We start from the raw sequence: 13,895 nt of genomic DNA, 5'->3' as shown, positions 1-13,895 counted from the left end.
TATTAAGGAATAAAAATAAGCAGAAATATTAAGTATCCTTTTCTGGACATTGTTAGGATTACTAGGTGAGAACTCAGGTTGTCTGGACAATTACAAGGTGAGAATTCAGGTTGTCTGGACAATTACAAGGTGAGAACTCAGGTTGACTTGATAGAAGGAGCAAGCTCATTGGCTGAAGTGGTTCTTCCCAGAAGCCCTTGCATTATCCCACGCCCATTCTCTGGGAGGATAAAAGAGAAAACAGTGGGCCTGGAAAGTGAGTCTGCCTGGAGAAGGATAAGAGCTGGAGGAGATTCAGAGCCAGGATTCAAGGAGAAGTATGCATTGCATCAGGCCTGACGGGACTCTCTGCAGGAAGGGAAGTCACTTCTCTGGACAAGAGTTAACAGCAACTACATGGAGACAACGGTTCACTACAGGAAGAAGAATCTGTCTGAGAGATTTGAGTAGACACAGCAGATCTCTTCCCAGAGAGCGATCCGGCAGCTTCTGGAGACGACAGCTCGCTACAGGACATAATTCAATAAACATTTTATTCCATAAAGAATCTTTGAGGTATAGATTAAAACTAAGTAGAAACTAAATAACTAACTCTTAAAGAAAGGGTAGGTGAAAGAATATATTGAGACAATCGATAATTACATAAAAGGTAATGACAATAATGAGGCAAAGTACCAAAATTTTTGGGATATAGCCAAAGTAGTATTTAGTGGTGAATAAGAAATTAAGATTTCATATTAGAATTATAAGCTCACTCAAATCTAACAGGCCTGAGCTTCTAAATTGTAGGAATTTGACCGTTCCATAAACTCTGTATGTCCTTGACAATAGATACCAGGAACTAGCCATTCATGGACATGCTTATGCTTAGGGTTGGGTGGCTTCCTCCCTGTGCATATGCAATTGATAAGGAAACACCAGGGTTTGGAGTGAGTCAACATGAATATATAGATAAGCTTTGGCCGGGAGCCTTCTTTGTCTGAAAATATATTAAAAGCCCGTGTTGTAAGCCATAGTTGAGCTTCACCTGTGGGAAGGACGCTTCGCCCGGGAAAATCTTTACACAATTCAAGTTGATTGATGCTGAAACGGGGCTTCCAGCCATTTGAGTTTTTGAGGTCCCCTTGAATTGGTGATGTATTCTCTTCCTCTATCTGCTATAATTGTCATGTTGTTAATTGTTCTTATTTCTATTTGTTTTTTTGTGTAAATCTAAATTGTTTGTACCTTGTCTTATTTGATTAAAACTTTTTACTTTTACTTTACAGCGTCATTTATAAGAGAGAATCCGAACTTTTCTTTAAAATCATAATACAAGTGGAAAATATATCTTCAAGCATTTCCCCAATTGACACATCAGTGAACTGGATAGGCAATTAAAAGACTAGGAAACCAACAAATTAAAAAACTCAAACAAACCAAAACAGAAATTGATGAGAGATAGGAAAGGGGGAACCCCTTTGGTCGGTGCAAAGATAGTAAGATAGTCCCATGAGGCGCAGTGTTCCCTGTAAATGAATTTACAGGCCTGAAAACCTAGATTGATAAAAAGGTTTATTGTAGAAATTTGGAAGTAAACTTGAAGGTAGAAAGACAACCAGGGCGAAAGGTGGTCGTTGGGTGGGCAGGAACCCTTACATGGCTGGAAGGATAGCATGTTTGGGGGGGAAGGGCTCCTGCAAAGAGAGAGCTCCAGCTTGGCTCTTTTATACCTAAAAGGGCCTTGTAGGTTGTGCTCCAAGTTCTTAGCGGGCTTTTCAGATAAGGAAGAAAGTGGTTGTGGGGGGTTGGGGAAACCTGAGCAGATAGTGGGGGCTGAAAAACCGAAGCCAGCTCAGATCTGGTAGGGGCTGGGCCCAGATATTCAAAAGGATGATTTTTGACCAGGATTTGTGAATCAAAGGTCAGCCATGGGGGTTGGGAAATCAGAAAGGAAATCTTAATGGGACTTCAACCCCCATCAAAATCTTAAAAATTAAAGTTTAGATTAACAAAACTGGAAATCAAAACAACATAAAACAACCACTGAACTAATAAAATTAGAAGCTGGCTTACTGGAAAGTAATATAAAATAGATGAGCCATTTTTTAAATTTGATTTTTAAAAAAGAAAAAAATATATTATTAACAAAGGTGTAAAAGAATTCACATGAAGAAGAAATAAAAACAACTATCAGAAACTACTTTGCCCAATTATATAGTAATACATTAATTTTTACAAATATAAATTGCCCAGATTAATAGAACCAGAAATAGCATGTTTTAATAACCCAATTTTAGAGAAAGAAATTGAACAAATCATAAGCAAACTCGTACAGGGAAAAAAAGGACAAGATAGAATTACAGGCTAATTTTTTTAAACTTTTAGAGAAAAATGAATTCTTTGTTCTATAAGAAATGATAAGCAGGCTAATTTCAGAAAAGCCCAGAAAGACTTATATGAATTGATGTTAATGAATTGAGCAGAACACTGTATACAGTAATAACAAGATTATGTAATGATCAACTGTAAGGGACTTGGCTCTTCTTGACAAAGAGATAATTTAAGGCAGTTCTAATAGACTTGTGATGGAAAGTGCCATTAACAGCCATGTTGGGGGTTTTGCCACACCACTTGTTGCAGTCTCACTGGAAACTGAAAGTTTCTTACCGAGAGCTTCTAGCTTCCACCAGCCTTCGGACGTCTCCGGCCCCGCTCCGGCCCCGCTCCGGAGACAGGAGCGGGGAATAAGCAAACAGAGAGCCAACATGTAGCAGAGCTGTTCTTTATTGTCTGCTCCCCAAAATGTCTCCCCGAGCCGTTGCTGTTCCCTACTTTTATACAGAATCTTCTTGGACCCTCCCCGATTCCTCCCTTTGTGGGCGGGGCCAGCTCCTTTAGCAATGCCTAGCCGTTTTTCTCCTTATATGGCCAGGCAACTCATAGTTCCACGCATCTACTGACACATAGCTCTATTAGTCAACCAGGAACCATATCCTGGAGATGACTGACATTAGGGCGGCTCCCTTCCGCACAGGGGGATCAGTTCCAGGCCCATTACACAGCCAGAGAGAGAGAAAATTATGGAGGCTGAATGTGTATCAAAGCATAGTATTTTCACCTTGTTGTTGATTGTTTTTTTCTTATGTTTTTCTTCTTTTGATTTGATTTCTCTTGTGCAGCATGACAAATATGTTAATATGTTTAAAAGAATTGCACATACTTACAAAAGCTGCTGGGAAACAGAAAAGTAATCTGACAGAAACGAGACACAGAACAACATCTCATACTATATTCTAAGACAAACTCAAAATGGATTCATAATTCAGATATAATGGATGCCATCATAGGCATGTAGCAAGGAAGAAATTACTTGTCAGATCTATAGAGAGGGGGAAGAGTTCGAGAGATGGATTCACAGTAGGTAAAAAAGATAATTTTGATTACCTAAAATTAAAACATTTTTGCACAAAAAATGGAAAATTGCAACAAATTAAAGCAAAAATTACAAGAGAAGCAAGAAACTGATTAAAAAAAAAAAAACCTTTGCAGCAAGTTTTGTTTTATTTTGTTTTTTTCCTGATAAAAGCCTCATTTCTAGGTTACAAAGGGTTATCAAGACAAATTTACAAGAATAAGTCATTCCCCAATTGACAAAGGGTCAAAAGATATGAATAGGCTATTTTCAGAGAAAGAAATCCAAGCTATCAATGGCCTTGGGGGGGGAAATACTCTAAATCACAAATTAGAACAACTGTCAGTTACCACCTCACACCCATTTTATTAGGTAAGATGACAACATAGGAAAATGACATATTCTAGAGGGGCTGTGGGAAAGCATGTATATTAACACTGTTGGTGGAGCTGTGAATTGGAAGACAATTTGAAACTATACCCAAAAAGCAACTCTCCCAGGAGCACCAATTCCAAGACTATACTCCAAAGATATCAAAGAAGAAAAGGACCCAAGGGTATAAAAACGTTTATAGCAACTTTTTGTAGGGCCAAAGAATTGGAATTGGGGAACATCTGAATAAATTATGGTACATGAATGTGATGGAATACTATTGTGCTATAAGAAATAGTGAACAAGGATAATTCTGGGAAGATGGTAGAGTAGTTAGAAAATTCCAAACTCTGCAGATTTCCTCCACAAACCAAACAAAATTGGACCTCAGAGTGAACATAGGCCAGTGTAAAACAAGTAAGACTTCGGTAGAACAGGGGTCTTTCAGGGACAAAGTGAGAAAACAGGTTTAACCATTATGAACTAGGCTAGCTCTGCAGAAACAGCAAGCAAAGAAAAAAGAACCCAATCACAGAAACTTACTACAGGAATAGGGATGACCAGGTTTCATCTTCAAAGAAGGAGAATGAGGTAAAAAAGACCTCTTCTACCCCAAATAATAGTTAATGTTAAATGGCTACTTTTCCAAAAATACTTTTTAGAAAAACTCAAAAAAGACTTCAAATAAATCAAATAAACAGTGAGGAAAAACCAAAAATACAAAAATAAATAACCATCCAAGAAAAACAAGAAGATTATGATAAGAAGTCAACCAACTAGGAAAGGATACAGAATCTTGAAAAAGAAGAGTTCTTTGAAAATAAGATTTGGACAAGGCCAGTGAAGCTACACAAGACCAAGAAATCATGAAACTAAATATAAAGAATGAAAAAATTGAACAGAATGTGAAAGATCTTATAAGAAAAACAACAGATCTAGAGAACAAATCAAGAAAAAATATAAGAATAATTGGACTACCTGAAAGTTTTGACCAAAAAAAAGAACCTTGACACAATAATGCAAGAAATAATCAAAGAAAATTATGGAGTCAGCTAGATGGCACAATGGATAGAGCACTAGTCCTGAAGTCAGGAGGACCTGAGTTCAAATCTGGCCTCAGACATTTAATGTTTCCTAACTGTGTAACCCTGGGGAAGTCACTTAACCCCAATTGCCTCAGCAAAAAAAAAAAAAAAAAAAAAATATATATATATATATATATAATAAAAATTTAAAAATTAAAAATTTAAAAAATTGTGATGGAACATGAAAGGAAAGTAGAAATAGAAAAAATCCTCCACCTCAAAGAGCTCCTGCAAGAAAAAAATACAGGAATATTATTAATATTATTGCTGAATTTTGAAACCCCCAGATCAAGGAGAAAACACTACAAGACACAAGCAAACAAACAACCAAAATTCAAATATGCTGGAGTTATAATTATACAAGATTTAGCAGCAGCCACAATAAAAAATTGCAGGTCCTGGAATTTTATATATGTCTATGTGTGTGTGTGTGTGTGTGTGTGTGTGTGTGTGTGTGTGTGTATGTCAGCAATCAAAAGACCTAGCCAAAAGTATCATATTCAGCAAAACTAACTATAATATTAAATGGAAAAAAAAAAATGACCATTCAATGAACTTGTAGATTTTCAGGACTTTGTCTCAACCTGAACTTAATTCAATGATTAAGCCAAGGTAGTACTGAGACAAAGAATCTCCTCTTTTACTTATAATTCCCCCCTCCCCAGGCTAGGGTTAAGTGACTTGCCCAGGGTCACACAGCTAGGAAGTGTTAAGTGTCTGAGACCAGATTTGAACTCGGGTACTCCTGAATTCAGGGTTGGTGCTCTATCCACTGCACCATCTAGCTGCCCCCAACCTATGATTTTTTTTATTGGACCCAGATGGAAGAGGGAAACACTCTCCCAAAACTCTGTCTGTCTGTCTGTCTATCTATTTATCTATCTATCTATCCAACTATCTATAAATATACCTGTGCTTAATAGTAGCCTGCTTGGGGGAGATGAGAGGCAAAGGGAGGGGAATGAAAGAGGAAAAAAAGAAACAGTAAATTGGATAGTTTCAGAAAAAAAACTGGGAATTCTTTGCTGAAGGTTTTTTTTTTCATTTGATATTTTTCCCTCAATTATATGTAAAGACATTTTTTAAAATTGTAAGTTCCAAATATTCTACTTCTCTTCCTTCCCCTCCCCCCATCATTTGAGAAGGCAAGTAATTTTATATAGGTTATAATGTGTAATCATGTAAAACATATTTCCATATTACTCATGTTATGAAAAAAAACACAGACAAAAAAAAAAGTTTAAAAGTGTGCTTCAATATGTATTTAGACTCCATTAATTATTTCTTTGAAGATGAACAGCATTTTTAAAATCATAAATCCTTCAGAACTGTCTTGGGTCATTGTTTTGCTGAGAATAACTAACTCATCCGCAAATGACCATCATACAAGATTGCTGTTACTAACCAATACTATTCAATATAGTGTTAGAAATGTAAGCTGTAGCAGTAAGAAAAAGAAATCACAGTAATTAGAATAGGTCATGAGAAAATATATTTAGCATTCTTTGCAGATATATGATAGTATACTCATAACCCTAGAGAATCAACTAAAAAGCACTTGAAATAATTAACAACTTTAACAAAGTTGTTAGATGTAATATAAACCTTCATAAAATAACTGTAAACAATATAAAATATTTAGGAGTCTACCTGTCAAAATAAACCCAGGAACTATATGACTAAAATTACAAAACACTTTTCACACAAAGTTAGTTCTAAGCAGTTGGAAAAATAATAAATTTCTCATAGATAGGCTAAGCCAAAATAATAAAAATGGTAATTCTGATTAAACTAATTTGCTTATTCAAAGTCATATCAAACTATCAAAAAAGTATTTGATAGAGCTAGAAAAATAACAAAATTCATCTGGAAGAATAAAAAGTCAAGAATATCATGAGAATTATTGGGGGAAAAAATAAGGTAGCCTAACAATACTAGATCTCAAATTATATTATAAAGTAGTCATCATTAAAACTATCCAGTAATGGCTAAGAAGTAGAGTGGTGGGTCAGTAGAATAGATTAGGTACACAAGATACAGTAATAAATGACCATAATAACCTAGTGTTTGATAAACCCCAAGACCCCAATCTTTGGGATAAGAACTCACCTTTTGACAAAAACTGCCAGGAAAACTGGAAAACAACAAGAAACAAACTAATTATAAAGCAACATCTCACACCATATACCAAGAAAAGGTCGAAATAGGTACAGGATTTGGACAAAAAGGGTGACACCATAAATAAATCAGGAGAAGAAGAACCTATCAGAAAATAGGTTACCTGTCTGATCAATGATAAAGGGAAGAATTCAAGACCAAACAAGAATTACAAAACATAACATAGATAATTTTGATTATATTAAATTTAAAAAATAAATAAATTAAATTTATACAAATAAAACCAATGCAACAAAGACTAGAAGGAAAGCAGAAAGTTGGGAAACTTTTTTTATAATAATCATTTTTTATTTTTTAAAATACATGAAAAGATAGTTTTCAACATTTACCCTTGCAAAACCTTGTGCTCCAAATTTTTCTCCCTCCCTCCCCTATTCAGCAAGTAATCCAATATCGGTTAAATATGAGCAATTCTTCTAAACCTATTTCTACATTTATTATTCTGCACAAGAAAAAGCAAGCAACAACAACAACAAAAAAAAGGTGAAAATAATATCTTGTGATGGGAAATAATTTCTACAGCAAGGGTCTCTGACAAAGGTCTCATTAATATATAGAGAGAACTGAGTCAAATTTATAAAAATATAATGCATTGCCCAATTGATAAAAAGTCAAAGGACATATAAACAGTTTTCAGATGGACAAATCAAAGCTATCTACAATGATATGAAGAAGTGCTCCAAATCACTTTAGATTAAAGGAAATTAAAACAAATCTGAGGAACTATGTCACACCTACCAAACTATCTAATGTGACAAAAAAGGAAAATAATAAATGTTGGAGAGGACATGGGAAATTGGGATACTAATGCACTAATGGCAGAATTGTGAATTGATCCAACCATTCTGGAGAGCTATTTGGAACTATGCCCAAAGTGCAAACTGTTCATGAACTTTAACTCAGAAATACCACTACAAGATCTGTATTCCAAAGAGATCATTAATAAAAGGGGAAAAAAATCTACATTTACAAATATATTTATAGCAGCTTTTGTGTGTATGGTGACAAAAAAATGGAAATTGAGGAGAAGGCTCAATTGGAGAATGGCTGAACAAATTGTGGTACATGAATGTAATGGAATATGATTGTACAATGAGAAATGATGAGCAGGAAAATTTCAGGAAAACCTGAAAAGACTTATACAAACTGATACAAAGTGAAATGAGAACCAGGAAAATACTACACATAATATCAGCCACATTGTGTGATCAAATATTTATGACTTATCTCTTCTCAGCAGCACAATGATCCAAGATAAGTACAAAGGACTCATGAGGGAAAATGCTATCTACATCTGATAAAAAAAGTGATGGAGTCTGAATATAGATCAAAGCATTTTTACTATTTTTTTTCATTTCTTGTATTTTTTTTCATAATTGTGACTAATATGGAAATGTTTCACATAATTTCATATCTGTAGCATATCAAATGGCTTACCATTTCAGGAAGAGGGAAGAAGGGAGAAAAATCTGGAAATGGAACTCAAAATTTTATAAAAATGGAATGTTAAAAACTATCTTTACATATAATTGGAAAAATAATTTCTTTTTTAATTTTAAAAATGAATGCTAAAAATTGTCTTGACCTTTAATTGGGGAAAAATACTATTAAAAATAAATGTTGTTGCTATTATGTACACTTCTGGTTATGTTCACTTCACTTTGCATTAGTTCATGTAAGTCTGAGAGCATCATTTCTTATAGCACAATATTATTCCATCACAATCATATGCCACAACTTGTTCAGGCATTTCTCAATTGATGGGATTCTCTTCAATTTCCAGTTCTTTGTCACCACTAAAAGAGCTTCTGTAAATATTTTTGTACATATAGCTCTTTCCCCTTTTAAAACCTGGGAAGTATTATATGAATTGATGCAAAGTGAAGTAAGCAAAATCAGAAAAAAATCTACACAGAAACAGTAATACTGTAAAAAAAATCAACTCAAAATCAAAGTTTTAGTAATTGTGATATATGCAATCTACTAATCACAATTCCAAAGGATTCATGATGAAACATATTATTTAGCTTCAGATAGATAACTGATAGATTCAAATGATAGATTTCTTCTCTTTCTATTTTATATGAAGACCGAGTTAGCATCTTGGATATCGTTGAATTAGCCAGAGTCAGGATAAGCAAAAGTCTTTGTTCTTGGTCTTTATGGGTAGAAGTGAAGGGAATGGACATAGGATCTCTTCGACCTTTCTTTTCCTCTTCCTTCCTCCTTCCCACAATCCTCCTTCCCACAATTCTTTGTATACACCAAAAGATTGAACCAGCATAGAATAGTGGAAAGGGCCATTTTCCAAGCATATGCTAATATTGTCCAATCGGTAATTAGTCTTAAGTGCTCAATTGTCCAACCTCAGTGTATCAACTCAGAGTTTCAGCCTTTTGCAATTTTTGACATAATTATTGAGTAATTTCCCTCCCAAGCTTATATATATATTTGTATAGGGTTTTGTATTTCTTACCTTCTTAATGGATGAGAGAAGATCAGTGGAGGGAGAGAATTTGGAACTGAAAATAACAAAACTGAATTAAGCAGGGAAGGGAGGAATGTCTTTGATTCGATTAAGTATTGGTAGACGATAACCTTTGATCTGAGTGAAAGAATAATCCTTCTAGCACCAAACACACTGTTATGTGCGTCCTTTATTTTTTTGAAGAGAAATAATGACAGAACAAAGGGATATATTTATTTCCTAGCGAATTGGATTCAGGTGAGATAGAGATACACAGCCTCATTCTTCCTTCTACAATCATTAAAAAGCAGTAAAGTCAGGATGATTGGCCTGGGATGTGGTAGATGACTTTTGCATCTTCCCTACCTGCTTGTGCTCTAAAGTGATGTATGGCTCCTGTTTTAGCCACCTTCATGGCCATTGGAACATATTGTTCTCATCTACCCATTTCATAGGGACAGATATCTCCCTGACTCATCAAAAGGTTTGAGTCTGTCACTTACCTAATAGTCTGTTAATAAATGCTTGTTGACTTGACTTGGGGATGGTATAATGGAAGAAATTTGTGACTCTTTTGAACATCCTCAGACACAAGTTTTTCCTATTTACAATTTAGTAATTGCAACTAACATTTACGCAGTGTTTTGAGATTTGCCAAAAGCTTTATTTATGTTATCTCATTTGGTACTCACAACAACCTTCTGAGGTAGGCGCTATTATTATCATCCCCATTTTACAGATGGAGAAACTGACATAAGGTACTAGCTCTTCTTGACTCCAAGCCAATGGTACCTTATTATGCCTAAATTCTATGCTATCTAGTACCATTATATCCATGGCAGCTTTTACTGGAAATTTTAATTTCATACTCACCAATAAATGTTGCCACTGTCAAATTCTGAGTAACTGATTACTTGGGTATTTTTTTTTTAATGGTTAAGCACTCATCAAATAAAAGGCACTATACTTACCAAAACCGAAAGATCAAAAAAATGTTTAAAAACCTTACAGCATGTACACCTATAAGTAGTAATGTGCTCATAACTTAACAAGCTGCTTATCCCAAAATAGAAGACAGTATCTACTTTTCAGACTGATCTGCATTATTAATCTTTTCTCTGTCATTCATTCAAAAAACACTTATTAGAATGGCCTATTATTAGGTACTGTGTTAAGCAAAAGGAATACAAAAATGGCAAAACAGTGCCTGTTTTCAATGAGCTAACAATCTAATGTACTTACAAACATGCAAAAATAAAGATGAAGGTTAAGTCTAAATTACAGAACAATAAATGATGCCAGTTTATCAATTTCCTAAGTACAAATCTAAGTCAAAATTTAATGTGCTCAACAGCTAGTAGTGTCATAAAATAAATATCTAGTAACTTTCCCTTGCTAGGTTGTTTAACCCTTCATTACCTCATTTGGGGATTTCCTATTACAGATACTGGAGTGGTTTGCCATTTCTTTCTCTAGCTCATTTTACAGATGAGGAAACTGAGGCAGACAGGATGAAGTGACTTGCCCAGGGCCACACAACTGTTAATGCTTGAAGTGGGATTTGAACTCGGGTCTTCCGGATTCCAGGGTTGGTACCCTATTCATGTCACCACTTAAGTGCCCAGTCATAACTTTTAATAAATATTTAATTAGCAAATACTTAATAAACCCCTTGAGGAGATTCCGAAAGATATAATGTAGATGGGAAGTGAATTTGAAAATTTTACAATTTCATTTTAACATTCACTAAAACCTTCCACGAAGGAATCTGCACTAGCTCAATGCAGAAGTGAAAATGAACATAAAATTGCTCGAGGGGAAAGACAATGACGTTTAAGGCGGGAATGTCTCAAGCGCACAGCTGCCTCCCACCCCAGCATCCTGCCAAGGCGTCCTCTGATTGGCTAGCCGAAGAGCCAAAACTGCAGAATCCTAGGGGTCAGAACTGTAGCCCCACCCCACTATGCTCCTTCCATCGGGAATGCTGTAGAATGCTCTGTCCGCCGGATATGACGTCACATCATCTTACGTCTGCGCCTGCGTATTCCGGGGTGGGGAAGAGGGGGAGAAAAGGCGCGCTGGGGGATGTGGGAGGGGCGCGTGGGGCGGCCTCTGCGGCGGTGTTGTGGTGGCGGCTGCGGCGGCTGCTGCAGCGGCAGTGGCGGCTGGAGGCCCGCCGTTGAGCTAGGGTGTCGCCTCGAGCGCTGCCTCGAGAGTTGGGGACCTGCTGCTACCGCCGGCGCTTCAGCGGAGGAAAGACGGACGTAGCCGCGGCTCGGAGCGTCGAGGCTGAGGAAAGAGTAGGAGCCGCCCTGCCCGGGCCGCAGAGGGGCCCTCCCGCTTTGTGAGTCTTCAGGCTCCGAACCCGAACCCGGGGGCAGGGGTCACCTCGCCCCGGGGACCTGGCGGGGAGCATTCTGCACCCTTCCCTCTTGCTGCCTCCCAGAACTGGGTCGGTTCTGATCCGGACGCAGCTCCCTGCCCCCACCTCTAGCTCCTTAGCCCTTGGTGATTGCTGCCTCCCCCGACTGGCTTTTCATTCATTGTCGAGTAATGTTAAAAAAACCAACGCAGCTGAAAAATGTTTAATGAACCCAATTTTCTCAGCTCTTAGAAGAATTCTCCCAATCGAGGATAAGAACCAGTGCTTAGGCTGGAGGAGAAAATGAGATAATATTCTATATTATATTAGATCTTTGTAAGAGTCTAAGGACCTGCTTTAAGGAACATTATTAAAAGGGAGCAGGAAATCAGAGCTTGGCTATTTGTATGGGCTGCACATCAGCCCCTGGCTATGCTAGAAACGCTTAATTTCAAATTTAAATGTTTTTCTTTTAAATGCTTTTACTTACAGATCGCCTTCCCCCGTGCGTGGGTGGGTTTAAAGAGGTAGAGAATTTGGAATTCAAAATTTTTTTTTTTAATTAAGCGTTTGTTTTCTCTTTCGTTCCCCCCTGCTCGAAAAGGGCAAACCCTAGGCTGGGCACACATCGAACCGTTTTCTTAATATGGTACGTGCTTTCCCTGCTTTAAGGTGTTTAAATATTCTCTTTTAGGTGTTGGTGCTGAATTAACGGCATTCATTGATTAAAATGGCTTCCTCTCCTGATTCGGAGCTTTCTTTATCTGATTGCTTGTGCCAAATATGCACGGATATTCTAATAGAACCGGTAACCCTGCCCTGTGGCCACACTCTTTGTAATTCGTGTTTCCAGTTGACTGTGGAAAAGGCTAATCTGTGCTGTCCTTTCTGTCGTCGGAGAGTCTCTTCCTGGGCCAGGCAACATGCCCGTGAAAATACCCTTATCAACATGGAACTATGGAATAAAATCCAAAAAAATTATCCAGAAAAGTGCAAGCATAGAACTACTGGACAGAGCCTGGATGATGAGGATGAGGATGGTGAGTAAAGATTAAGTTCTTTCTTTGGAAAACAGTTCTCTTTTAAAGGCAATCCCTGCTATCTTTTTTCTCCAAAACTAGTATTGGTGTAGAGTTTTTTAGTTGTTGTTTTTTTTTTTCCCTTGAAGTTTGGATTTTTATTTATCAAGCAGAGCCAGGTAAAGTCAGCCTTGTTCTTATTGGTGTTTGTATTTTTCACTGCCATCAGTTAATTTTTGTGGAGTGAAAAATGGGGATGATAAAATATTGCAGGTATCCTCCCTAGTCTTCCATTCAAATGTTAATAGATAAAAACATAGCTTATACAAACAGTATAGAAATTCCTTGGTGTATTTACCTTCATCTTCCTTTTATTTTCAGTTGTATTTGTCTTCACTCATTCTTTAACCATCACTAAGCTGTTTCCAACCCTGTCAGAAAAAAGCCTTTTTTGTTGTCATTTTGTCGTTTTCATACTTCTCTGGTAATACCTTCTGTCTGTTGTTGTTCTGTAGTGTCTATGACCTCGTTTGGGGTTTTCTCAAAGATACTGGAGTGGTTTGCTATTTCCTTTGCCGGCCCATTTGACAGATGTGGAACCTTAGGGAAGAAGTAGGATTAAGTGACTTACCCAGGGTCTCACAGCTAATAAATGTTTGAGCCCAGATTTGACTTTAGAAAATTGTCTTTCTGTCAACAAACCCAACATTCTTTCAATACACCTTGCTGCCCCACATAAAACCGAAACTCTTCCCAAAATTAAAGTGAGCAGTGTTAAAGAAGTATGGACCAATGAATTCCAAGTTTTTTAACACTTGTATTGACCTATTCAATACTTGCTTCCTGTCTTTACTTTGCATTACAATCCAAGAAGAGCCTGGCATGTGCCAGATATGGTAGTAAAGTGTTTACCACTCGGTACCTAGCACATAGTAGGCACTGTGCTTAGTCCATTCCACATCCAAGATAATTCTGTGTATCAATCCTTCCATAATGATTACAATCCACATTGCTCTTT

At 36.8% G+C, this 13,895-nt stretch overlaps 2 protein-coding genes across 2 annotated transcripts in view; one reads left to right on the top strand and one right to left on the bottom strand.

The window, feature by feature from the left end:
- Nucleotides 1–13,895, bottom strand: part of LOC141561646 (uncharacterized) — a 612,565-nt gene that overhangs the window by 407,625 nt on the left and 191,045 nt on the right. The gene's annotated exons all lie outside the window — the stretch shown is intronic.
- The window catches only part of RNF168 (ring finger protein 168), a 29,943-nt gene continuing 27,597 nt past the window's right edge, over nt 11,550–13,895 (top strand). Inside the window, exons 1-2 of the mRNA XM_074301525.1 lie at nt 11,550–11,840; nt 12,553–12,898. Coding sequence (XP_074157626.1) covers nt 12,589–12,898 — 310 coding nt within the window. The 5' untranslated portion in view covers nt 11,550–11,840; nt 12,553–12,588. The remainder of the gene's footprint in view (nt 11,841–12,552; nt 12,899–13,895) is intronic.

Source organism: Sminthopsis crassicaudata, chromosome 3 (genome assembly GCF_048593235.1).
Source record: "Sminthopsis crassicaudata isolate SCR6 chromosome 3, ASM4859323v1, whole genome shotgun sequence".
Lineage (NCBI taxonomy): Eukaryota > Metazoa > Chordata > Mammalia > Dasyuromorphia > Dasyuridae > Sminthopsis > Sminthopsis crassicaudata.
Note: the sequence above shows the minus strand (reverse complement) of the source record. Positions and strands in the feature narration are given on the sequence as shown.